We start from the raw sequence: 25766 nt of genomic DNA on the forward strand, positions 1-25766 counted from the left end.
TATCAGATCAAATACATTCTCTTTTTTTAAGATTTGATTTTTAAGTAATCTCTACACCCAATGTGGGGTTCAAACTCAACCCCAAGTCACATGCTCTACTGACTGAGCCAGTCAGGCACCCCACATTCTTTTGTTGTTGTTGTTGAGTATAGTTGACACACAATGTGACATTAGATTCAGGTGTACAGCTTAGTGATGTAGCAAGCTTACACATTCGACTCTGCTCCCCACAAGTGCAGCTCCCATGTGTCCCATACAGCGCTATTATAGTGTCATTAACCGTATTCCTTATGCTGTGCCTCTTATTCCTGCGACTTACTGATTCCATAACTAGAAGCCTGTGTCTCCTTCTCCCCTTCACCCATTTCACCCATCCCCCCCATACATTTCTTAAAGGCATCTCTTTACAGTTCATTTTAAATGGTTCCCTTGAAATGTACAAATATACAATTGATCTGAAGGCTTACTGAGGCTTGTTTCCTAAAGTATCTGATAATAGTTTGGTCACAAGTGTTAGACTTCTGTTTATAGTTCAAACATTTTGTTAGTTGCTCTGCCTAGAGCATGAAGAATTTATTTCAATTTTTTTCTTGCCCCCTCCTGACATAAGCACTGTGCTCTCTCTCCTCCAACCCCTTCTGTATGGTTAATAGAAGCGTTTGGGAAACACTTGGTCTGCGTAATAATGGTATCATCTCATTTTTCAAAAGTTGAATTCCTATAAGCCCTGTCCTGCTCAGTTTCCCCCTGTGGAAAGTGCTTAGTACAGAGCTGGGCACATCGAATATCTACTATGTATTAAAAGTTACCTGTAGCAAGTGAGTAAGCTGCTCTTTTTTCCTTATACTGGAGACAGTCAGTCATTTAGAAGTAGAGATGGCTTAGACCTGGAAAGGGCCTCCGGGATAGGGCTTACCTAGTCTTAACTTCCCTCCCAACACGAAGAGCCTTCTCTCTTCTTTCCTTCACCAATAGCCCTCCAACTTCTGTTTGAAGATAGCACCAAAAACTGCTTCTTACTAACACCTCTACCACTAGACCTGGATCAACTGTCAAGAGCATTCAAATACTAGGGGGTGGCTATTGCTTTTTCTGGGTCTTTCTACTCCAGGATAAACTTCCCCAGTGCCCTGATGTCATATGGTTTCTGGATGCTTTCTAGTTCTGGACTCCCTTCATTAGATGCATTCCAGTTTGTCAGAATCTTCCAGAATGGAACAGAATATTCTACGTGTAATCTGACTTGTACTAACTAGTGTGATTTATTCCTCTCTGACCATAAACACTGCTTCTGCTACTCTAGCTTGAGAGTTCATTAATTTAGTCTAATAACCCCACCATTTCATGGGCTCCCGGAGCAGGTGTTAAAATATCTGGCTCTTTTTCAAATGACTCACTGTCATGCCACATCCTCTCCATTCTGTATTTCTGCAGATCTTTTTTTTTTTTTTTCCTCTTAAGTAATCTCTACACTCAAGCTGGGGCTTGAACTCATAACCCCGAGATCAAGGGTCACATTCTTTACCAACTGAGCCAGCCAGATGCCCCTGCAGATCTTTTGTTAATCTATATTCAGGTCTTTGCTTCTTCCTGTCAAATTTCATGATAGTGGTTTCAGCCTACAGTGACACAGTCTAGATTCTTTTTCACTCTTTACTCTGTTACTTTTCCAGTTTTGCATCATCTGGAAACTTAACAAACATATGCTTTAAGATTTTGTTTCAGTTCATGTAGTTTTTTAAAAGATTCAGAGAATTTTAAAGCTGAGAGGGACAGTAGATTAGACTGACAGACAACAGGCTTCGCTATGTCCTCACAAGGCATTTGAGAGTAGGAAGTGAAATTGGAGTCACTTGGCCATGATCACTTTTGACAGCTAGTTAGTAGCAGATCCAGGATAAAAATTCAGGTTATTGGACATCAAAATCTAGACCCCTGGCCAACCCTCTGCCATCTTCATTCTCCCAAGTCCAGTTTTTTCAGTGCATCCCGGATATGTGCCTTCTGCTAAGCTAGCAGCCTACGTGAGCCACAACATACACACTTACATACATGCGCACACACACACATTCACAGTAGTAGATAGGATTTTTTCTTTTTTTCCTGCATCTTCTCACTTTTTGTTTCAATTAACAGACATGTAAAAAAATTGAACCAAACCAAAAAAAGAGGGCAAAGCATGAAGCTACATTGATTGGTAAAACTTTTTCTCAGATTCCTGCTAATCCCACTTGGTCACACAACTTCCATTTTTTGTAAGTGCTTACAAAGTGTATATTTAATAATCATTTCTTTAATTTGGCAGATTGTTAGGGTTGGCAATCTGAGGTAGAAAAATAGACTTTCCATTTTTTAAAAACTGAAACTCTAGCTGTACATCTTAAGTCTTTTAATCGTGCATTATCCCTCTGCTGATTTGGAAGCAACATCATGCATTTCCTGTTGTTGTTGTTGTTGTTGTTTTGGGTTTCTTTTCTTTTCTGGGTACCTTTAAATTTTGAAGATATTATTTTAACCATAGGGTGCCTGGGTGGCTCAGTCTAACTCCATCTCAGGGTCATGAGTTCAAGCCCCACATTGGGTGTGGAGCCTACTTTTAAAAAGTGTATTATTTAATTATATATTTTCTTAGCAGTGTTCAGAGTTGTTTAGTAATTTGAATGTCCCACCCATGATGATGACCTCAAATGCTTTTCCTCTGGCACCTCCACCAGCAATCCTGTCATTGAGTTTAGTTTTTGTTTCCCCTTTTTCTTCTTCTTTTTTTTTAAGTAGGCTCCTTGCCCAGCGCCAGGCACGCAGGGCTCAAACTCAATGCTGAGATAGGAGTCTCAGCCCAAGACGCCTAACCACCTGAGCCACCCAGGTGCCCCTCCCCTTTTTCTTAAGCAGGCAATAATTAGTTGTATTTTCTTATCAGTAGATAGTAAACCATACTTAATGGCTTATTTTATCATTTTTTGTGTCCAGTATCATTTCTTTGAGGTCAAACCTTTTATGGCCCTCCCCCCATTTTTTTCTTGCAGAGGGGAATCCTTTTGTGGTTCTCTTATAAGAGCCTTGGGTGGTAAGCTTGTTCCTTTTAGGTTTGTCTTTATTTTGCCCTCTCTCTGGGGTGGGTATAAAATCTTAAGTGAAACCCTTTGTTTCTCGTATATCCCTTCAGGCCATTTTTATGCTAATGAGACCTCTGATCTAAATGTGGTTTCTCTTACAGATAACCTGGCTTATTTTCTGGGGATGAGGGGTATTTAACATGTTCCTATCACTGATGTTCTACACTTTACTATGATGTGCCTGGGTTTAGATTTGATTTTACTTATCCTGTTAGATAAATTGGATAGACATCTGCCTTCAATTCTAGAAAATCCTCAGCAGTTCTCTCTTTAATGCTGTTCTACCATTACCTCCAGCCTCTTTTGCAATAGCTATTGTGTGGATATTGGAACCTTTCAACCCATGTCTCCGACTCTAAACTGTTCTTTTCTGTATTTTTCATCCCCTTCTCTGTGCTGCATTCCTGGCTAGTTCCTCCCTACCTATACCTTACATTCCAAATTCTTTTTTAAAACAAACAAAGCAAAACAAAACTTTTTTATTGTGAAATATAAAACACATACAGAAAGATGCATAAAATATCAATGTACAGCTTGACAAATGATTATAAAGGGAAGACCCATGTATCCGCTACCCAGGGCAGGACACAGAATACTGCCAGTGGCCAGGAACCTGTGTGCCCCTCCCACTCACAGCCTCTCTCTCTCCCCTAAGGTCACCAGTGCCCTGACTTTTATTATAATCACTTCCTTACTTTTCTTTATAGTTCCAACACTTAATATGTACAACCCTCAGGACACCTGGGTGGCTCAGTTGGTTAAGTACCTGCCTTCGGCTCAGGTCATGATCTCAGGGTCCTGGGACTGAGCCCCTCATTGAGCCCGGAGTTGGACTCCCTGCTCAGTGGGGAGTCTGCTTCTCCCTCTCCCTCCCCCCTCCCCCCACTTGCACGCGTGCTCTGTTTCAAATAAAATCTTTATTAAAAAATATGTGCAACCCTCAATACCAGAGTCGAGTTTTACATGTTTTTAATACTTCGTATATTAAAAATAGAAAAGAGAAAGTGAGAGAGACTGAGTCATACAGTATGTATTTTTGATGTGGCTTCTCTCACGAAACATCACATCTGTGAGGTTTCTCCATGTTGTTACGTAGAGCTTTGACGTCATTCCTTTTCATCACCATATGAAAATGCCACGGTTTGTATTTGTCCAACTGTTGATGAGCTTTTAGTTTTCTCTTTTCGTCTCTGATAGAAAATGTTGCTATGAACATTTTTGTATACCTCTCCTGTATACATCTTGCTGTAGGAGTAGAATTTGCAGGCGGTAGATTATGTGTATCTTCCCTTTGAGTGGATGACGCAAACCGTTTTTCACAGTGGAGGCAGCAAGCTACGCTGTCCACTACAGTCGTCTCCTCCTCTTGTCTCTTCTAGAGTCGATCTCCCCTATTACACTCTTAAATTTCATTTAAGTAACTTCATTTCCACCAGTTTTAACTGGTTGTTTGTTCATATCCACCTGATCTTGTTTTATTTCTCTTTTCTTTTGATTAATGATTTCATGGCTTTTTTTTTAATGGAAATCATGCCTTAATTTATCTCTTGAATTCTTCCAGCAGTGACTTATTTTAGAGTCCTTGTCAGAGTGGAGTGAATTCTCTTCCGGTTCTTAAGTTTTGTGGGCTGATTTCGTGATAATAAATTTCTTCGCGTGTTTTGGAATTTTTACTTCCGGTCTCATCTTCTATTAAGCCGAGGCCTTTGTCAGCAAATAGTTCTCTGTACACAAGCAGGAGAGCGCCACCTAGCCCCTGGCTTCAAGCATTGAAGCTGATTCTCCTCCTTGTCTTACGCAAGCCACTTTGGACCCCTTTCCTCTGGAGGAGCCGGTTTCTGGCCCCCACTCCTGCTTCCTGACGCATACAGAAAACCGAAGCAGAACCCCCTATGCTTGTGGTCTCAAGCCCTGCTCAGTTGTGCGTTTCTGCTTCTGGCCGCCTCGACCCGGCTCGGCATTTGAGTCAGCATGTGTTGTTTAGGTGTTCCCTTTTTACATTTTACCCTGTTAGCCTCTGTGTCTAGAGCGGAGGGAGGGGATTTTTAAAGTGCAAACTCACCATTTCTGATGTAGACATCACCAAGAGAATTTTTTTTCCCTTTCTTCTCCCTGGCATGTGATTCCTCTGGGCCTGATATGTCAACCTCTCTAGGTTCCTATTTTCAGTATCAGTAAAAAGGAATTGGAACACATGATCCTTGAGTTGTTCTAAGACTTTATTTTTTTAAGATTTTATTTATTTGTCAGAGAGAGAGCACAAGCAGAGGGAGCAACAGGCAGAGGGACAAGCAGACTCCCCACTGAGCAGGGAGCCCAATGCAGGACTCAATCCCAGGACCCTGGGACCATGACCTGAGCCGAAGGCAGACGCTTAACCAACTGAGCCACCCAGACGTCCTGCTCTAAGACTTTAAACTCCTATTAAATTGCTTCAATTTGTCCCACTCTTTCGCTAGGAAATTTTCCTTTTTTTCTTTAAAGATTTTTTTTTTATTTTTAAGTGGTCTCTACACCCAATGTGGGGCTCGAACTCACAACCTGGAGATCAAGAGTTGCACGCTCTACCAACTGAGCCAGCCAGATGCCCCCACTTTTTCTTAGTGGTGTAAGAGGTTGAAGCAAAATAGAGCAGTTGAGTAGGTCTGCCTTTTCTCTGCCGTCTGTTAATAGGACACCATCTTCCTTAAGCTGTGCTTCTCCCTTCTGTTGTTTATCTTTTTCTAAATATTATTTCACAAAACAGAAATCCTTTGGGGGCCTTTAATATTTATGAAGTCGAGATTACTTAGGATTTGAGACTTCCACGTTCTGTACTGTGTCACTGAGATGCAAGTTCCCTGAGGCCACGGTACTTGTCTGTCTGCCTCATCACTCTGTTGCAGCAGGCTCGCGTGGACTAGATACTCAGGAAATATTGTCTGCATACCAGATCTTATGCCATTTTTGTCTTTTTAAATGTGAGTTTCAAAAAGGGCTTCTGTATAGGCCCTCTTGGTTTCTTTAAAAGTCTCTTCCCCCATCTCTTCTTTGATATGATTTATCATTATAGCATTGAGATTTCCTTTTTAGAGTTTTTCATCCTTTTTTTAAAAGATTTTGTTTATTAGAGAGTGAGGGAGAGAGAAAGAGAGCATGAGCAGGGGGAAGGGGTAGAGGGAGAGCGAGACTCCCCGCTGAGCAGGGAGCCCAACACAGGACTCGATCCCAGGACCCTGGGATCATGACCTGAGCCGAAGACAGATGTGTAACTGACTGAGCCACAGGCACCCTGAGTTTTTCATCCTTCTTAAGCCAGATATTCCATTTTTGGTATAAGCCTATGTGTTAGTTATCTATTGCTATATAACAGTTTTACCACAAATATAAGTGGCGTACAACCACTTATGTCACAAGGCTGCAGTTGAGGTGTTGGCTAAGGCTCTGGTCTCATCCAACGCTCTGCCTCCTTCCGGGCCCACTCACGCAGATTATTGACTGAATTCAGTTCCTCGTGGTAGTAGCACTGTGGTCTTCAGTTCCTTGGTAGTTGTCAGCTCAGAGGCTGCCCTCAGTTCCTAGAGGCCACCTGTAGTTTCTTCTCACATGAAGACCCCAGCAGAGGACCCCTCTGCTTTCTCAAAGCCAGCAAGGAAGGGAGAGAGTCCAGACAACAGCCATGATAATCTTATAGAGCTTGATCACGTATACTTCATCACGTGCCTCCCATCACCTTGACACATGCTGTTGCTTGGAAGCAAGTCCTGAGTCCCACCGTGCTCAAGGAGAGAGGCTCCCACACAGGCATGAACACCAGGGTTGGGCACCAATGGAGGCCACCTTCATTAAGAATCTGTCTGCCACAGCCTGTAAACGTGGTTCATGGACTTTTGTAATATACCTTCTTGGAAAGTATACTTTCTGAGCAGTAAATGCTTTTTATCTTAATTCCCTTATTACTGAAGTATTAACAATATAGATTACATTTTAAAAATCATGCTCCTCAATTTAACTCTAGGTTTCTGTTCTCCTATGCAATTAAAAATGCTGTGGAGTTAGATTTTGCATTCATAATCTTATACAAATTAAGTACAGTATAAATTATATACAGAGATACATATTACTGTCATATACACAAACCTATATTTACCGTGCCTAATGGATGATTTTAAGCAATTTAAGGATAATCTTAATTTTACATAATTTTTCTCCATACCCACTGATTTTAACCATAACTGCCTTTGATATACAACTACCCCAATCCTGAATTATCTCCTTTATATGGAGACTGTTCATGGCAAGAAGCTCTCGAGGAAAAGTATATTTGCCTGCTATGATATTACATCAGATCGACTTTATCATTTATTTATTTGTTTTTGTTTTTTAAAGATTTTAGTTATTTATTGGACAGAGAGAGACAAAGTGAGAGAGGGAACATCAGCAGGGGGAGTGGGAGAGGGAGAAGCAGGTTTCCCACCGAGCAGGGAGCCTGATGCAAGGCTCAATCCCAGGGTCCTGGAATCATGACCTGAGCCGAAGGCAGACGCTTAACGACTGAGCCACCCAGGTGCCCCTATTTATTTGTTACTTATTTATTTTTAGAGAGAGAGCGTGCACAAGCACAAGCAGGGGTGGGGGGAGGGGCAGAGGGAGAGGGAGAGAGAGAATCTTTTTTTATTATTATTTTTTAAAGATTTTTATTTTTGTGCGAGAGAGAGGGCACACACGTAGGGGGAGCAGCAGGCAGAGGGAAAGAAGCAGGCTCCTGGCTGAGCAAGGAGCCCAATGTGGGACTCGATCCCAGGACCCTGGAATCATGACCTGAGCTGAAGACAGATGTGTAACCAACTGAGCCACCCAGGTGCCCCCTACTTCATTATTTTTAATCTGCTCTTCCCATAGCCTGTTTCTTAGCCTTCCACTTTCCAGACTATGTATTTAGTTGGGTTTTTTTTTTTAGATTTTATTTATTTATTTGAGAGAGAGAGAGAGAGAGAACACGAGCGGGGTGGGAAGGGGCAGATGGAGAGGAATAAGCAGACTCCCCGCTGAGCAGGGAGCCTGATGTGTGCCTGATCCCACGAACCTTCAGATCATGACCTGAGCTAAAGGCAGATGCTTAACCGACTGAGCCACCCAGGCGCCCCTAGTTTTTAAATGATTTATTCTTCTTGTCCTGTTCGTCATCTCATTTATTTTTCTTTATACCTTCTCATTTCTGTTATGTCTTTCTTAGAGTAAAACTATTCAGCTTGCATGCACCTTTCTCATAGGTCATGCCTTCGAATGAGAGTTCATTCATATTTGTAGACAATACACTAAAGTATTGGATCTTTATATTTAGGATATAACTGACAATAACTTATTTAATAGCAAGTAGACCGTCACCTTCTATCATTTTAGGTTTCTGTTCCTGTACTGTTTTTCCTGCCTGTCTTGAAAGTAATATACCATCTTCCACTTTATCCCCTGCCTCTGAATTCAGAAGACCACATCTTTTGTGAATTTGGAGGTTTCTTTCATTTTTATTAATTTTTTAGAAGGCTAAAAACCATGTGTTATGTCCAGGTGCCAAAATAATATTCTTATTTCAGATAAGTGTTTTTAATCTACCTTTTATTTTCTTACATTGAATTTATTTTTTCACTTAAAACCAAACACTCCTATATACTTCTGATGACCAAATTTAAAATAATTTTTTTCTGGAGCCTTAAGAGTGGTTTTGTATTTTTTTTTTCTTTTGTTTCAATCTAAGTAGTGCCCTCTGGCTCATGACCACTTACTTTTCATCAAAACCTTGATATTCCTGGGGCGCCTGGGTGGCTCAGTCGTAAGTGTCTGCCTTTGGCTCAGAGCGTGATCCTGGTGTTCCAGGATCGAGCCCCACATCAGGCTCCTCCACTGGGAGCCTGCTTCTTCCTCTCCCACTCCCACTACTTGTGTTCCCTCTCTCACTGGCTGTCTCTCTCTCTGTCAAATAAATAAAATAAAATAATAAAAAATAAACCTTGATATTCCTTTTGCTAAAACAATATTGCTTCCTCTCCAAAAAAAAAAAAAAATCTAAGCCTATAGCATGCTGCCTTTTCAATGGAAATGAGGTTCATCGGCATTCGGTTTCCCAAAGTATAAAGTTCCACTAGCTGATAACCACAAAACCATTCCGCTAGACTTCCACCCCAGCAGCTGTTTGAAGTTCATTAGTTTACTCACCTAAAAATACTGAAAATATTTGCGTTTCTTGGTTAGATGCAATTTAGGCCCAGTGTCTTTTGAGAGTATAAAGAGAAAGGGACACCTGTTTCTTGAATTAGATCTAGAATTGTGCTGTCCAATATGGTAAGCCACTAGGAACATGTGGCTAGTCCAAATTGAGATGTGCTGTAAGTGTAAAATATATTCCTGATTTCAAAGACTTAGTACCAAAAAATCAAATACCTCAATAATTTTTATATTGATTACATGTTGCAGTGATAGTATTTTTAATATATTGGGGTAAACACAGTATATTACAGTTAATTTAACCTGTCTCATTTTACTTTTTTAATATGATAGCTACAAAAGTTAAATTACGTATGTGGCTAACATTATATTTCTACTGAACAGTGCTGGTCTAGAAAATCTTACACATTTACTTGTTTTTAGCAGCTACCATCTCTGAATTGTTTGCTTCGAAAGGAAATTTGAGAGTAAAATTCTAAAGTCTTTAGGTTTCCTTGATGGTTCCACTAAGTACCTAAATATATAACATATCAAAGTTAGGAAGTGTATTGAAAACTTCTCCAGAAAGAGACAGTGGGTTAGAGTCTCTTCAAGGTATTTGTTGAATTGGTTTTTTCCCATTTAAAGCCTGGTGAAAATTTGCCTAGCGAGGGGCGCCTGGGTGGCTCAGTCGTTAAGCGTCTGCCTTCAGCTCAGGTCATGATCCCAGAGTCCTGGGATCAAGCCCTGCATTGGGCTCCCTGCTCGGCACGAAGTCTGCTTCTCCCTCTCCCACTCCCTCTGCTTGTGTTCCCTCTCTCACTGTCTCTCTCTGTCAAATAAATAAATAAAATCTTTAAAAAAAAAATTTGCCCAGCGATGTCAGATCTCTTCCTCAGTAATTTTTTATAGCTAAAAAGAGAATAGCTATATTCTATATAGATATAAAGAGAATAATTGTGGTAGTCTGTAGCTTTGCAGTAACATATAGTGACTTGTTCTCATAGAAGCTGTGAATGGTAGAGTGAATCATCATATTCCACGTCCAGTTTGTTTATATCCTGGAAATTGACAGCAAGAAGGGGTCACCATTTGTAATTCAGTTAATTGAATTAGAGGCAGGGAGGTAGGCAACACATAAAAAAACCATTCTGCTTTCTGCAATTAATATCACCCGATGTTTTTGTTTGGGGTGACTCTGTGGAAGTAATTATTACATTAATAATCTATATGAATAAAACATCAGAACCAAAAAACTTTTTTTGAAATTCCTGATGGTTTGTGCTGGTACTTCCCCCCCCCCAGGATCTTTTTATAATAGCTTTATTGAGCTATAATTCACATATCGCATGATTCGCCCTTTGAAAGTATACAGTTCAGTGGTTTTCAGTATACACAGGGTCAGGCAACCATCACCACAGTCAAACATTAGAACATTTTCATCACCCCAAAGAATAACCACGCCACCCCAACCCTAAGCAACCAGTCGTCTACTTTTTGTCTCTATGGATATGCTTACTGTGGACATTTCCTATAAATGGAATCGTGCACGTTACGGTCTTTTGTGACTGGCTCCTTTCACTTAGCATAATATTTTCAAGGTTCACGTTATAGCAGAACTTCCTTCCTTCTTGTGACCAAATAATATTCCCTTGTGTGGATATACTGTATTTATTTGTCCATTCATCAGTCAGTGGAATTTGGATATACTTTTTTAACACATAAAAAATTCATGAAACTAATATTTACATTCAGTAATAACCTTCCCCTCCATGCTCATATCAAGCCTCACAGTAGTTTAAGGTGATAGTCACCGCCGTTTTATAGGTCATGAGATGGAGGTCACTAAGCCTAACTAATCAGCCTAAGATCACACAGCAGTTAAGAACTAGAACTTGGGGGGCGCCTGGGTGGCACAGTCGTTAAGCGTCTGCCTTCGGCCCAGGGCGTGATCCCAGCGCTATGGGATCGAGCCCCACATCAGGCTCCTCCGCTATGAGCCTGCTTCTTCCTCTCCCACTCCCCCTGCTTGTGTTCCCTCTCTCGCTGGCTGTCTCTATCTCTGTCAAATAAATAAAATCTTAAAAAAAAAAAAAAAACTAGAACTTGGACTCAACGCCTGTTCATCCGACTCCAAAGTGTGTGTTTTTCTTCCTTATTGCCACAGCTTCCTCCCCCGCCTCCCCATCCCTTGGTGATTTTGTTGAGTAATTTGTAGTTAGCTTCTTTGCTAACTTTTTTGTTGCTGTTGCTTGATTTAATATACTGTTAGATACAGGAAATGGTTTTGAAAAAAACCTTTAATGTGGCCTCTCCTGATAACTCGGTGGATAAGGCGGGAATGCTTTCTGGGCGATAATCTACCTCATGGTTCGGTCCAGTCCATAGAACAACAGATTATACAGGCCCGGGGTGTGCTGGAGGGCTCACTTCTTGGCCTGACTCATGAGAAAACTTCTCTAAAGACTTATATAAAACTATGTTTGTATTAGACCTCCTTTATGATATTTGTTAAAACCCCAAAGTTGGCATTTTAAAATTGTATCCATCTTGGAGTGTCATACCTTGAGAAATGCTCAATAAAATCTTTTTATAGTGATAACGTATATTCCCTCTGGGCTTCCTTTTCTTTCGTAGGGTTCTGTAGCTATAGCTGGTGCTGTTATTCGCTGGCTAAGAGACAATCTTGGAATTATAAAAACCTCAGAGGAAATTGGTGAGTATGTTCTAACAAAGCATTAGAATCTAAAGAATGAAAATTTTTAATATTTTACCTTTGCAGTCTGTTAATACTTGTACTTTGAGCCATATGTGACATTAAATGGTATGGATTCCTCTTACGAGTTGGATTTATACATAAAAGACTATTTTGTGAACATTTGTAAAACAACAAATTGACATCATTAGTGGTGGCTATTAACAAACTGGCAAGGGAGGGCGTAAAAATGACCCAAGCATAAAATGGAAGAGCAAAGATGGCCAGAAAATCTGCAAGTAAAGTAGTCCAGTTACATTTGTCTGATGATGAGAAAGAACTTTAACTCTTAGATTGGAGTGAGCATTCAAACCCCAGTGCCTATCATTTAACTATTACTATGGCTATTTTCAGTGCGGATGGTTGTTTTTGAACTCATCTAGGCCCCCTTTCCTCTACTTGTTTACTTCAGCCTGAAGGTGAGACAATTGGAAACACATTTCTTACTGGGGCCACGCTGAAGGCTACTTTTTCATCTCGTAGTCAATGACCTTAGAAATAGTGGAAATGAGTTAAAATATCTTAACGAAACCTATCCAGTTCCTTTACATCTTGGCCTGGGTCACATTGTAGTGGGAGGTGTTCCATGTGGGGCAGTCTGTTTCTGTCGCTCCTAGCTTACATCTTTAAGTAGGAACGTTTGCTCTACTAGTGAGTGAGAAATCAAAAGCCGTGTCCTAATTTTTTATACAGATATATTTATTGACTAAAGTAATAGAATATTTTAGAGTGATTTTTGTTTCTCTCTCTTTTTTTAATATTAGAAAAACTTGCTAAAGAAGTAGGTACTTCTTATGGCTGCTATTTCGTCCCCGCGTTTTCAGGGTTATACGCACCTTACTGGGAGCCCAGTGCGAGAGGGTAAGAAGTCAATATGAGGTATGCTTTTACGGGGCTTGATTTATGTACTAAATGAGCTAGTAACTTATGAGTTACTAGTTTCCTATCCATTTTCAAATGATTTTAAAGTGTTGAGGAAACCTTTTCTGTTAGGAGAGTACTCATTTCAGAACCTTTAAATGGCAAGAAATTATAAATTATCTGACAGTAAGCCCGCCACATCCGTGTTGGTGTTATGCTCTTTTATCTCAAGGCATCTGCCATTTACGTACCCAGGGGACATCGTCTAGGTGAATTCTGATTTGGTGTTGCCTGATTGTCATCTGTTCACTTGGATTCGGGACTTTTTCCTATGTGGATGTGGATCGTGGACCATAAGGACTTTCCAAGCTGTTCAGTGAATGTCCAGTTTTTTAATGTGCATTTTTCCCCTGATCCTCTCCATCTACTAAAGTCAGCCTTTTCACATTCACAGCATTTCAGATTGATGACTCGTGTACTCCACTCTAATCTGAAAAATCTTCCTGTGTGTTTTAGGATCATCTGTGGGCTCACTCAGTTCACCAATAAATGCCATATTGCTTTTGCTGCATTAGAAGCTGTTTGTTTCCAAACCCGGGAGGTAATAATAATGGCTTTTTTTTCTTGTACTTCATCCACTTTTATCACTTTCAAACAAATGATGTATTAATGCTGAAAATTTATTAAATACTTCATTATTAAATACCTCATCAAAAATTAAGCCTGCCTAAGCTCTCTTCTAATAAACACAAGTTTCTCCTCTTTTTCTTAGCTGTCATTACGTTCTGAGTTCCTGTCATCTGCCAGGCACTGGGTGTTTTACAGTTAGGGGGATGTTGAGTAGAGCATGTTAGGTGAAGGAAATAAATAGCACAAACACAGGCATCAAGGCAGGAAACCAGCGTGCAAAATTGGGGTGTTTGGCATGGCTGGCTCTATGGGTGCGGGCAGAAGGGTAGTGAGACGAAAGGTTGACGTGACTGCATGAAGGAAGGCTTGGAAGATGAGAATAAGAAATCTGAATTCGTTTCTGTAGGCTTTGGGAAGCTCCTGAGGGTGTTTGAGTAGAAGACTGCCATTTTCAGAGATGTCACTATGGAATAGTAGTTGAATTACGTTCATTGCGTTGGTTTATTTAAGATTTTGGATGCCATGAACCGCGACTGTGGAATTCCACTCAGTCATTTGCAGGTAGATGGAGGAATGACCAACAACAAAATTCTTATGCAGCTGCAAGCAGACATTCTGTATATCCCAGTAGGTCAGTAAGCCTTCATTCCTTTACCTTTCGAGAGTAATATTTCTTAGGGAAGAACTGGTATTTTAGGCATATGTAACTGCAAAGATGTTGATGTCGCCATCTTCCCTCAGTGAAGCCCTCGATGCCCGAAACAACTGCCCTGGGAGCTGCCATGGCAGCAGGGGCTGCAGAAGGAGTTGGCGTTTGGAGTCTCGAACCCGAGGATCTATCAGCAGTCACAATGGAGCGGTTTGAACCCCAGATCAATGCTGAGGGTATGTTTAAAAAATGAAAATTTAGGGGCATCCGGCTGGCTCAGTTGGTAGAGCACACGCGACTCTTGATCTTGCGATCGTGGGTTCCAGTGCCACGTTGGGTATAGAGATTACTTAAAATAGTTTTTAAAATGTAAATTTAGTGGTATACCATGGAAAGGAGAGAGAGTTTGCTTTTCTGTTTATTCTTAAGTTCAGAAACCAAGTAAAATAGCAAATGCTACGATGTTAGATTGGCTACTAAACATATTGGGGTACACTGAGTATGAATGGGGGTAAAAGTTCCTTATTATAAAAAAAAAACTTTCAAAATCACTTTTTTTGCCATTCACTTCTGTTTACAGTCCTTTTCATGCCGAAGGATAACACTGCTTCTAGCTTGCTAACATAGCCTTTTTTAAAAAGTAAGCAGGGAGATAGATCAGCCATGGAGCTGACCATCTTTGGTGCCCGTGGCCCAGTTTCAGGACATGATTAGCTGGCCTAAGGGACATCCTGATAATTTATAAGCCCAGCAGAGCTAGCCTGACAAAAGCAGCAACAGTGTAAATAAACAAGCCTCAGATACTTGATTCACTATCCTAACGAGCTAAGCTAAGCCACAAGCTCTGATCGACACCTTCTTAAAATACAGTAGTGCATCGATTAAATTGAAATAAATGTGAGTACAGAAATAAGGCTTTAAATATATCGAATTTGATTTTATAACTTTTTAAAAACCTATGTATAAAATCACATCAAAGTAGATTTTGCACTACTGGGAAATAAGCTTTCAAATGCATTTCTCTTTAATTTTCTGGAAGACTAAGCCAGCACTTCTTAATTTTATTCCTTCCCACATACAAGAAAATGAATTGTGACACTAGTAATTTTATAGTCAGACAGTATACCATGTAACTTGATGTAGAAATGTGTTTCAAAATCTGATATGCTACCTATAATTTTTACTTTTTAATATTGGATTAAATGGGGGCTCAAAAAATATTCTACTTCTGAAAAAATCAATTTTTTAATAAATAACGTTCAGAGTGAGTATATGGTCTCCAGATGCTAATCCCACTCTTAAAACAAAGAAGTTTTGAGCAAAGGTTTTCCTGTTTTCTGAGGACAGCCTTCTTTGCCATTTTTTAAGGCCTTAGCCCAGAGCTGGTCAGTTATGTCAGCTGTCCTTCCCTTCAGCAGCTCCACTCGTTCATTCTCCCCCAAACTTGTAGAGCCGAGTACAGGCCAGAAATTGTCCTGATGTGGGGATGTAGAGATGAAAAAGACAAAGTCCTTACCCTTCAGGAGACTCATGTATGTTGGGAGAGGCAGGCAAAGCCATGACAGTTCGCTGTGGTGGCTGATATTCTGAGATGTGTGGGAAATGCTGTGGGAAGACGGTGGAGGGACATAAGTGGGACCCTGGAAAGCTTTCTGAAGCGAGTGATGCTTGAGCAGTGTCGCCCAGGTGTCACGGGCTTCAGGTGTTGTGGAAAGGCTGGGAGGCCTGACAGGGATGCCTTCCCGCATGCCTCCCCGTATAACTAGGAGGAGTGTGTGTGGGTAGACACACCAACGGTGCCCATTTCTGTTTAGTCCTCTTACTGTGCATTTCCATTGTAAAAAAAAATCCTGCCTCACAGGAGTGCAGTTTGAATCCTGTGAGAAATCAATACTTGTTAAATCCTTTGGCTAGACCGACTAATAATTCTCTTTCTAGTCTTTCCACATTACAGTATACCCCTTCTGTGTATATCAAGCTTCCCCCGCTTCCTCCCCACAAGGAAGAGAGAACAGATCCAATGGGAATCCCTCTCTAATTCATCACCACTTGTGTGGGAATGGCCTGGTCTTCACAGGTAGCCTGGCTCCCAGTCTCCCTTCACCCCGCACACCATGCTGAATTTCCCCTCCGCCTTCTAGCAGGTATCTCTCCCAGATCCGAGTTCTGGTAAAGCCCCATGCCAGTTGAATACATGTCACAATTTGTTGAAAATGCTGAGTGAACATAAGTATGGTGCTTAGACTATCTCCGTAAACTACTTTTCAGATGTGTGTTTTTCCTACCTTCTATTTCTAGAAAGTGAAATTCGTTACTCTACATGGAAGAAAGCCGTGATGAAGTCAGTGGGTTGGGTTACAACTCAGTCTTCAGAAAGTGGTAAAAATGTTTTTATTATTCTTGCCGCTTTGCCTTAGTATGTTAAATAACTTATTTAAGTATCTAACCATTTACAGTTAGCAAGGCTGCTCTGAAGAAAAGCATTATCATGTGTCCAGAGTTGCTAACATTTTGAAAACACTTTAAAGTTCTAAACATTAAATGTAAATTATCAGATAGATATATACTTAATTCTATCCTGCCCTCTCTTTTCCTTATTAGTTTTTTCCTGGTACTTCAGTGGGTAACTGAGCTTTCTAAAAGTAAAACTATTTCTTTCTTCTCAATGAAAAAGAAAATCAACTAGAGTCTTCCTTTTCTTTATTTTTTTTTTTCACTTAAGTGTCTTCTTTTACCTTTTTGGGAGGCTGTCTTCATGGCCTGAACCAACCAAAACTTACGTTAATTTCAGAATATATTTTTCTACTTCCTAGGCTGATTCCAAGTTCTTAGTGAATGTACATTATGAGAACTCATTGGAATCAGAGAGGAAGAAATGTACCAAATAGTAAATTAGAAGTGTCATAATAGATTGGGAAATGCTTTTGGCAGAAAATAGAAAACTAGTTTTTTCAATCACTTAAGTAGGAAGGTATTGAGCTTAAGTAAACCATTCAGTCGTAGACAGCCTGAAGCTGCCTTTACTATGCACTTGATAATTAAACAGACTTAAACATGCCTAAAATGCCATAATATTTTAATTAGCTAAATGAAGATTTAGAACATAATAAATAGAATAATCTCCAATAATATATTGAAGCATAAACTTTAATGGAGAAGAGTTTTTAAATGAAGTATTACCTGCCTTCCAACCCAAAAGTGAATATAGAATTACTTTTACTGTATCTGGCTTTTAGGAGACACTTCTGGAACTATCCATTACCGCAGATCACTGATGTGTATTTTCAGTCCTGGATGTTCCCTACCTGAAGCTTTTTTTCCTCCTAAATAAGCTTAATATCGTTTCTCTTTAAAACTTTTGTTCTGAGATTCAGTTTCCTTTCCACAATGGTGGCAAAGCTTTTCTTACTAAGACCTTTTGGGATTTTGAGACCCTTTATAACAAAACTTCTCAATCGTAAGTGTTTTCTTAGTCCGGTGCTAGTTGCTGTGCACGATACAACATGGACCCTGATTTATGTTCTAATTGCCCTTAATCATTGGCTGATGAGAAGTCGAGTCCTATGATTTCGTTGACTTGTTGGATTTTTTTAAATGGCACCCTCATCCCTTTGTCCCTCCCTGCACCACAGTGCCACACACACACAAACACACACACACACATACACACACACACACACACACACACGCACTTCTTACTAGCTAGCAGTTGAAGATCAATTTTAATTGCAAAATCCCCACAATAACCAATGGATCATTTTCACTTTGTTTGCATACCTTACTGTCAGTGAATTTAAAACATAAGAAAAAGTTGATGCAAGAAAATTGCATGATTTCTTTAGTTTCTGCTATTGAAAGTTTTAGATTTTTCACATTTTGTTTTTGTTTCAGACTGCAGTGCATTTTTTAGATTTATGAAACACGCTCTAATGTATAATATTGAGTCTCTAAGCTGTGTAATAAACTCAGAATTATATTCAATTAGTGACATGCTAATTGTATTTCTTTAAGTAGTGTAAACTATATATAACTATATATCAATAAGCTATATAATAGTAGCAGTACAGATAGAATCCTATTTTGATAATCTTGAAAGGGTATTAAAATTGCTACCTGGTCTTTCATGCTCTTTAAATTGCTTTAATTTATGGGGAAATATTATGTTAGCTTAATTTCCAAAGCGTTTTGCCACTTTTGAAGCAGTCATATTCATTTTCTTATTTCTAACTCTATTTGAATATACTGTAAACAATTTTTAATATACATTTTGACATGTGTTTAAAATGTTGTAGAAGTGATTGGGGATTTGATACTTTTTAGAGAGATCTTATCATAAATGATAAGCTTGGCTTTGTACTCCAAACACACCAAAACAACATTTGGAAAACAGGTCAAATTGGTTTAAAATGTACAGCTATCAAATAACAAATAAGTGTGTGTCTGTGCATGTGACCAAAAGGGATATGTTTTCATTAAATAAATGCTACCTGTTGGCTAACTGAACATAATAAAAAAAAATAAAATAAAAAGAAATTTAGAAATAAATGCCACCTAAATTGGTAAGGACTTGTGAATGCAGATAGTCCTTGGGGTTCTCTTTGCAAACTAGAATTCGCTGTAGCTGCATCAGGAAATTAGTGATTAGAACTTAGCTTAACTGAAAAAAAAAAAGGAACTTAGCATAACTGATGGCTTGCTCTAAAAGAACAAGAATATTGTTCCCTTTCCTAAAATCAAATTAAAATGTGGTCTCCACAAATATGGAAACAAAAGAAAACCTTGGTTTTATCTGAGAAATAACATAAGCAGTGGTAAAATGGAGAAAAATGGTTTATAGCCCTCTTTTAATCTATCTTCTAAGGGAAAGAAGTATATAGTGAAGGGAAAAAAACAATCCTCTCCCAAAAAGACAAATAAATGACTATCGTCATTTTATTATATCAAAAACTATGCCCATAGCAAATCTTTAGCTAGCTGCATTTCACTGAAGCCCTTTCATCCAGTGGTTGTATATTCTTAAAACTCGAAGGTTAAGTTTGAATATGCTTCTTTTTTAAAGAGCATTAAATAATATAGATACATAATTTTTAAATTCAAGCAAAGCATATGTGTATAAAGAATATTCTTTAAAGGAAGGGATTTTGACAGAAGTTAGGTTAGAAAATACCAACACAACCATATTCTCAGGCAATTTTTTAAAAATGTGGATTCACAGGGCACCTGGCTGGCTTAATGGGTAGAACTTGCGACTCTTGATCTTGGGGTCATGAGTTTGAACCCCATGTTGGGTATCTAGTTTACATACATACATACATACGTACATACATACATAGAATTTAAAAAATTTGGGGCTGCCTGGGTGGCTCAGTTGGTTAAGCATCTGACTTTGGCTCAGGTCTTGATCTTGGGCCCTGGAATGGAGCCCTGCATGGGGCTCCATGCTCAGCGGGGAGTCTGCTTCTCCCTCTCCCTCTGCCCTTCCCACTGCTCATGCTCTGTCTCTGAAATAAATAAATAAAATCTTTCTAAAAATACATGGATTCATACGATTTCGTTTTTAAGATTTTATTTTTAAGTAATCTCTGCACTCAACATGGGGCTTGAACTCACAACCCCGAGATCAAGAGTCCCACACTCCACAGATTGAGCCAGTCAGGTGCCCCTTTACGATTTAGTTTTTTAAATTACAGTAATATTAATTGTGAGGTGCATTTCCTTACGTAGCAAATTCTGTTTAAAAAAGAAAACAAAACCAATATTGTAGCAAAAATAGGGTTTGAAGTTCATTTCCAGTAGACCAGCGTAACTCTTCTCTGATAGCTAAAGGATCTCTAATTTGAATCTTGGGGGAATTGGATTGCTCATTTAGTATATTTGGGGTAAGAATCAAAAAAGCTAAAATCAATCAGCCTCCCAAAAAGTTCTCCATCAACTCTCTTCAGCTTTGCCAGTAGAAGGCTTATGTGGGTTCGTATATGTATTATGTTCTTGGCTACCTGTGGCATGCTATCCGTATTGTTTGTTAACTGTCATAAGCCTTCAATATTGATTATATTTTTGATTTGAAGTAATAACTCTGCTAGCTTTTATGAATATACTATTTTTATAACTTATTTTGTTTTGCTGTCATGTGATTCTTAACACAAATATTGTAATTATGTGTCTCTCTTTTGGTTTGCTTGACTGGAATTCCCTTCTACTTGGATGACCACAGGTGACCCTAGTATCTTCTGTAGTCTACCCTTGGGCTTTTTTATAGTGAGTAGCATGGTAATGTTAATCGGAGCAAGGTACATCTCAGGTCAGTTACTCTTTAAATTAGACAATTTTATTAGTTAGCGCTAATGTATTTGTGTATAACTTGGCAGAAAATGTTTAGTGTTTTTCATTCTTCCTGTGCTGAGGAACCTGGAAAATCCATGAAAGGTCTGATTTGTTAGACCAATTAATCTTTCGGGGCAGTCAGAATTGAGGACTGTGGCCCTGCTTAATTCTTTTATTGTTAGTAGATGGCAGTTTCTTTGAGGGGCTACCTTCTGCTGTCAGCTGCGGCCGGAAGCAGAAGTGAAAGTACCGCTGTGAGAGCTTACATGAAAGGACTTTCAGAGTGACAGATGAACGTAAAAGTATGATTTTTGACACTAATTAAATTGGCTTTCAAACATACGTAAGAAAACTTGCTCTGCAAGTCTAAATATTTCAGTTCTGCTAAGAGTTTCCACCAGAGTATGTTAGCAGAGTCTCTGGAAAACTCTAAAATTGGGCAACATGTATAGTTGCTTTTATTTTAGTTAAAAGAATATATTTTGTGAGATGAAGTTTTAAAAACTATTGCTAAAATAATTGGAGTCAAAATTAAAACAAATTATTTGTTGCACATTAACTTTTGCATATTCTTAGAAAAATAAAACTGCTAAGCATGTTATGAAGTACGTTGCCTAACCTGTGATCATTTAAACGTAATAATCGTTTTGGGGAGCTATTCCTGATGATAGCTCGATTTTTCTTTCAACTGAGGCTTAAGGGCTTATGTGGCAAAGACTTAATCCATGTTACCAAGAAAGTGAAATGTTTTTTAAATCTTCATAATTAGGGAAAGGGTTGAATTATTTCTCTTAATTAAGTAGATGTTGACCTGGGTTTAACATGTAAAATGGAAACTTCGTTGATACGGAGGGAACATCTGATTGTAGACATCGGACAAGCCTTAACTCAGCTTGACGTCATTACTGTAAAGCTATATATAAGGGTGGAATGAAAATTATTTACCAGAGCAGAACATTAGATTATCTTTTAATGATAAAATATGAGTTACTGGCATGAGCACTGAAAACTAGACTACCATTTTCAGTATCCTTCATATTTGGGATAAGGTTATTCAAATCTGCTTTCATAAAAACAATACCTTACGTTGGTACTAGTGCTTTCTACCTTCTGAAGGGCTTCTGTATACATAAGTCTATACAGAATTCACAGATGTCTGTTTTCTTTCTGCTTCTTGCAAAAGTTTGTTGGAAAAGTCCAAATACCGTACTTTTCCAAAACATCCAAAATGGATATCCAAAAATATTTTCCAAATATTGTGATAATCCAAAAATAAGTGATTTAGGTTTATAAAGAAACTTATGAGTTGTTTTAAGAAAAGTTCTATCATTTTTTTTATTATCCTGGGTTTTTTTGGCTGCATAATGATGGTTTGGAAAGGGGGTAAAAATATTGCAACTGAATGTTTTCATTGATTTTTTTTTCTCTTGTTTCCCCCTTGGTACCATGAAGGGTGAAGAGGCCTACTCTCTATCAAAATTGAGACATATAGCTTATCTCTAAGCTAAGGGATACATTATTTGTCTAAATTCCTGGGCTTCCAAATGGGTATGGTTACTATCTTTAGGTTCTCTCTCTTGGTAACATATGCTGAGATTTGAGAACGGTGGGAATAGCTTGCCTTGGTAAAGAAGTAGCAATAGTGTTAATATTTGCTAATTTTGGAATTGGCCTAGTTATATTTGTTGCATTTTAACTGTGAGGCAGTATTTAGAAATCATGTGGAATGTGTAGCTCAGATGATTGAATAGTCTTCGTTGCCTTAGCTCCTAAGTCGCATGTATGTTGTTATTGATATATGTGGTTTTTGTCCCCCATTTTAGGTATCCCGTAAATGATACCAACTCATGGATTCCAAAGATGCGAGCTCTTTGCCTAATGAGAGAATCCAGCAATTATCTCTTAATGTGATGACACTATTCATAGACTCTGATTTTATTTATAAGCCACTTGCTGCATGACCCTCCAAGTAGACCTGTGGCTTGAAATAAAGAAAATGCAGCAGAAAGAATTCTATAGAAACATTTGGTGTGTTTTTTAACATCAAGAGTTAAGATTGGACCAGCCACCTTGGGGGCTGACCCCTCCTTTGCCATCGCGTCCTGCCCCATTCCCTCTGAGATCTAGGAAGATTTCAGGTCCTTCATTGGAATCTTTCATCAAACACTCAAATGCTGATGACCTAGGATTTGATTCTCTGCACTACACACACATGACTAAGGGGTGATTACTAACCAGCTAAAACTGAGTGGCTTTTTGTTTTGTTTCTTTTTAACAGACCCTAAAAGTCCTCTTTTCTACGTATTAAAGAGACCACAATATCTTCCCTGAATGTTTAAATGGACACCTCTACTAAATTCTTAAAACGGAAATTTAGTACTCTCATAGCTTAGATATTTTCCAGAAAGGTATTTGCCAAAACTGAAGTTCTTCAGACATTTTACATGACCTCGCTAATGTCACTGAATTGCTGTCTGGGTCTTCTAGGGAAGGACACTTTTCCCTTTCTTTTTTCATCTCTCCTTTTTATATTTTTCACTTTGTATGTATAACATACATGCCTATATATATTTTATATACTGAGGGCAGCCCATTTATAAATTAAGAGTACATTTTACATGATCTCACTAATTACACTGAATTTCTGTCTGGATCTTTCCGGGAAGAACACTTTTTCTTTTCATCTCTCCTTTTTATATTTCTTACTTTGTATGTATAACATACATGCCTATATATTTTATATACAGAGGGTAGCCCATTTATAAATTCAGAGCACATTGTATTCAGTACGTTATAATGGGGCTGGTCTTAAGTGGACCACTATGTGTATAAATATTTTGGGGAAAACACTGTATACATTTTTGGGCAACGGTTATGCATATTTACAAGGAGATACTTTTTCTTAAAGAGCCAGCATTTAAAGTTTAAGTATATGTTCTATGTCAATAAATGAAAATGTACTTTATTGTGACTTCAACTATATTTCGTATACCTTACCTTTTTATTTAATTGTTTTAGCTGGATATATGTCTTTAAAAAAGGAAAAAGGCAAAACTGTGGAATTCTACGGTAAATATGTTTTCAAACAAACACTAGTCCATATAAAGTTATCTTCCTTTGACATAATTTGAGACATATTTGGGATTCTTTTGCGGGGATAGCAAAAAAGTGTAAACACATAAGTAGAAGAAAACCTTGGGAATAAAGCCAAGAATCTCTTTCTATCCATATATGTTATTAATTGCTGGTAAGTAAGTAGAATTTCTATTTGGGATCACAGAGAATTATCTCCACTTACTGTCCTAGTACAACTGAAGAAAGGTTTGCAATTAGAAATGGCTTCCAGTGAAACCAAGAATTTCTCAAAATATTTAGTATTACATGTTATAAAAAACCTACCTAATCTAGCATCTTATTGTCAGTTTTTTAAAATCTTAAAATTAATTTCTGTTTACTACAAATAAGAAAATACTGCCTCCTGATATTATCTTCAACCAGTGCTGAAAATGGGAAAATATTTATATATTAGTATGAAAGGTTTGGTTTTGTTTGGAATTAATAGTAGCTGGCATTTGCGGTTCTGATTGTGCTATTTCTAAATTATTCAATCTACTTGAGTTTTATTGATGCAGCTGCCACTTGAGTGACAAAAATATTATAGAAAGGTACTGTGAAATTATTACTTTGTGATGAGGGTACTTTTAAACATAATTATGTTTCTACAAAAGTCGGTTGAGTTCATTGTAAATAATTGTTAAATCACTGTTCAAATAATTTTAAGATTCCATTAATTTTCTATAAATTGCAATATTTATAAATGTTTGAAACTGTGCACATTGGTATTTAATGATAAATTGACTTAAAATAAATTGACCCCTCATTCTTACTTGCATTTCTCATTTATAGACCAGAACTTAAAATCAAAGTTAAATCCAGAAGGATGTTTCAGGAAACATAAAACTCCACCGTTAGCCCTTAATCAGGCACACTCTGAAGGACTGACCAAGAGCCTAGGAAGTAGTTTCTGAAATGATGAGCACCTTAATCATGCAAGTGGAAAGGATTACACTGTTCCATCTCAGCATCCAGAAAATACCTGGTGAGGTCAGAAATCACAGTCACTTAGGGGCTCTTGTGGCTAACCATGCCTTTCTGCCGGTTTCTTTCTCCTCCGTCTTGGTTGGCCGGTGGAGTCAAGTGTGCCATTGTTCTCTCAACCCGATAGCCAATACCCCAATCTTTTGTTCTTCAGTTAATCAGTAAAAGAAGTAAATGCACCTTTGCTTCTGTAACAATATCTTAGAATTTTTAGCGTTTCTTTTGAAGCGCCCAAACTCAATTCTTTGGTTTCTGAGTGTTTTGTATCATGTTGGGAATGAAGAATGATAGCTATTTATGAGAAACCAGCAAACAAAAGAGGTCATAGCACAGAAGTAACAGCATTGGTGGTAGAGTAGGTAGTGTTTAACTCATAGTGTCTACCTGATAGTAAATGGAAGTACAGACATGATTTTTTACAGCTTTAATGAAGTATAAAATTGATACACAGAAAACTGCACATATTTAATGTACACACTTTGAGGAGTCGGGACATAGGAGAACACCCATTATACCATCACCACAATCAAGGTAATAAACATATCCATCTCCTCCACACGTTTCCTTGTGTCCCTCTGCTTTCTCTGTGTGTGTGTGGTAAGGATGCTTAACATGAGATCTACCCTCTTAACACGTTTCAGTGCACAGTACTGCGGTGTTAACTATAGGCAGTACATTAGACAGCAGATCTCTTGAACTTATTCTTCTTGTATAACTAACTAAACCCGTTGAACAGCAACTCCCCATTTCCCCAACCCCTGGTAACCACCAATCTGCTCTCTGTGACCATGAGTTGGACATTTTTGTTTCCTTTTTAGATTCCACATATAAGTGAGATCATGTAGAATTTGTCTTCCCGTGTCTGGCTTATTTCACTTAGCATGATGTCTTCCAGGTCCAGTGATGTTGTTGCAGCTGGTGGGTTTCCTCCTTTATTGAGGCTAAATAATATTTCATTGTAAGTATATACCACATTTTTTTAATCCATTCATCTGTCAGTGGACATTTCGGTTGTATCCACATCTTGGATGTTGTGAATACTGCTGCAGTGAACATGGGAGTGTAGATATTTCTTTGAGATCCCGATTTCCATTCTTTAGTATAAATACCCAGAAGCAGGATTATTGAATCATATAGTAATTCTATTTTTACT

General features: G+C 38.5%; 1 protein-coding gene across 7 annotated transcripts in view; it reads left to right on the forward strand.

Annotated features, from left to right (window-relative positions):
* GK (glycerol kinase) overlaps positions 1-24401 on the forward strand; it is a 71233-nt gene extending 46832 nt beyond the window's left edge. For 4 of the 7 annotated variants that reach the window (XM_026513268.4, XM_026513273.4, XM_026513269.4 and 1 more), the window contains 8 exons: positions 11934-12012; positions 12816-12912; positions 13429-13513; positions 14053-14173; positions 14284-14427; positions 16490-16570; positions 20406-20492; positions 22339-24401. In XM_026513268.4, the coding sequence (XP_026369053.1) occupies positions 11934-12012; positions 12816-12912; positions 13429-13513; positions 14053-14173; positions 14284-14427; positions 16490-16570; positions 20406-20492; positions 22339-22349 (705 nt within the window). In that variant the 3' untranslated portion in view covers positions 22350-24401. The remainder of the gene's footprint in view (positions 1-11933; positions 12013-12815; positions 12913-13428; positions 13514-14052; positions 14174-14283; positions 14428-16489; positions 16571-20405; positions 20493-22338) is intronic. The other 3 variants (XM_048213454.2, XM_026513272.4, XM_048213453.2) reach the window with 1 other exon arrangement.
* Positions 24402-25766: the final 1365 nt, after the last annotated feature.

This window comes from Ursus arctos, chromosome X (assembly GCF_023065955.2).
Source record: "Ursus arctos isolate Adak ecotype North America chromosome X, UrsArc2.0, whole genome shotgun sequence".
NCBI lineage: Eukaryota > Metazoa > Chordata > Mammalia > Carnivora > Ursidae > Ursus > Ursus arctos.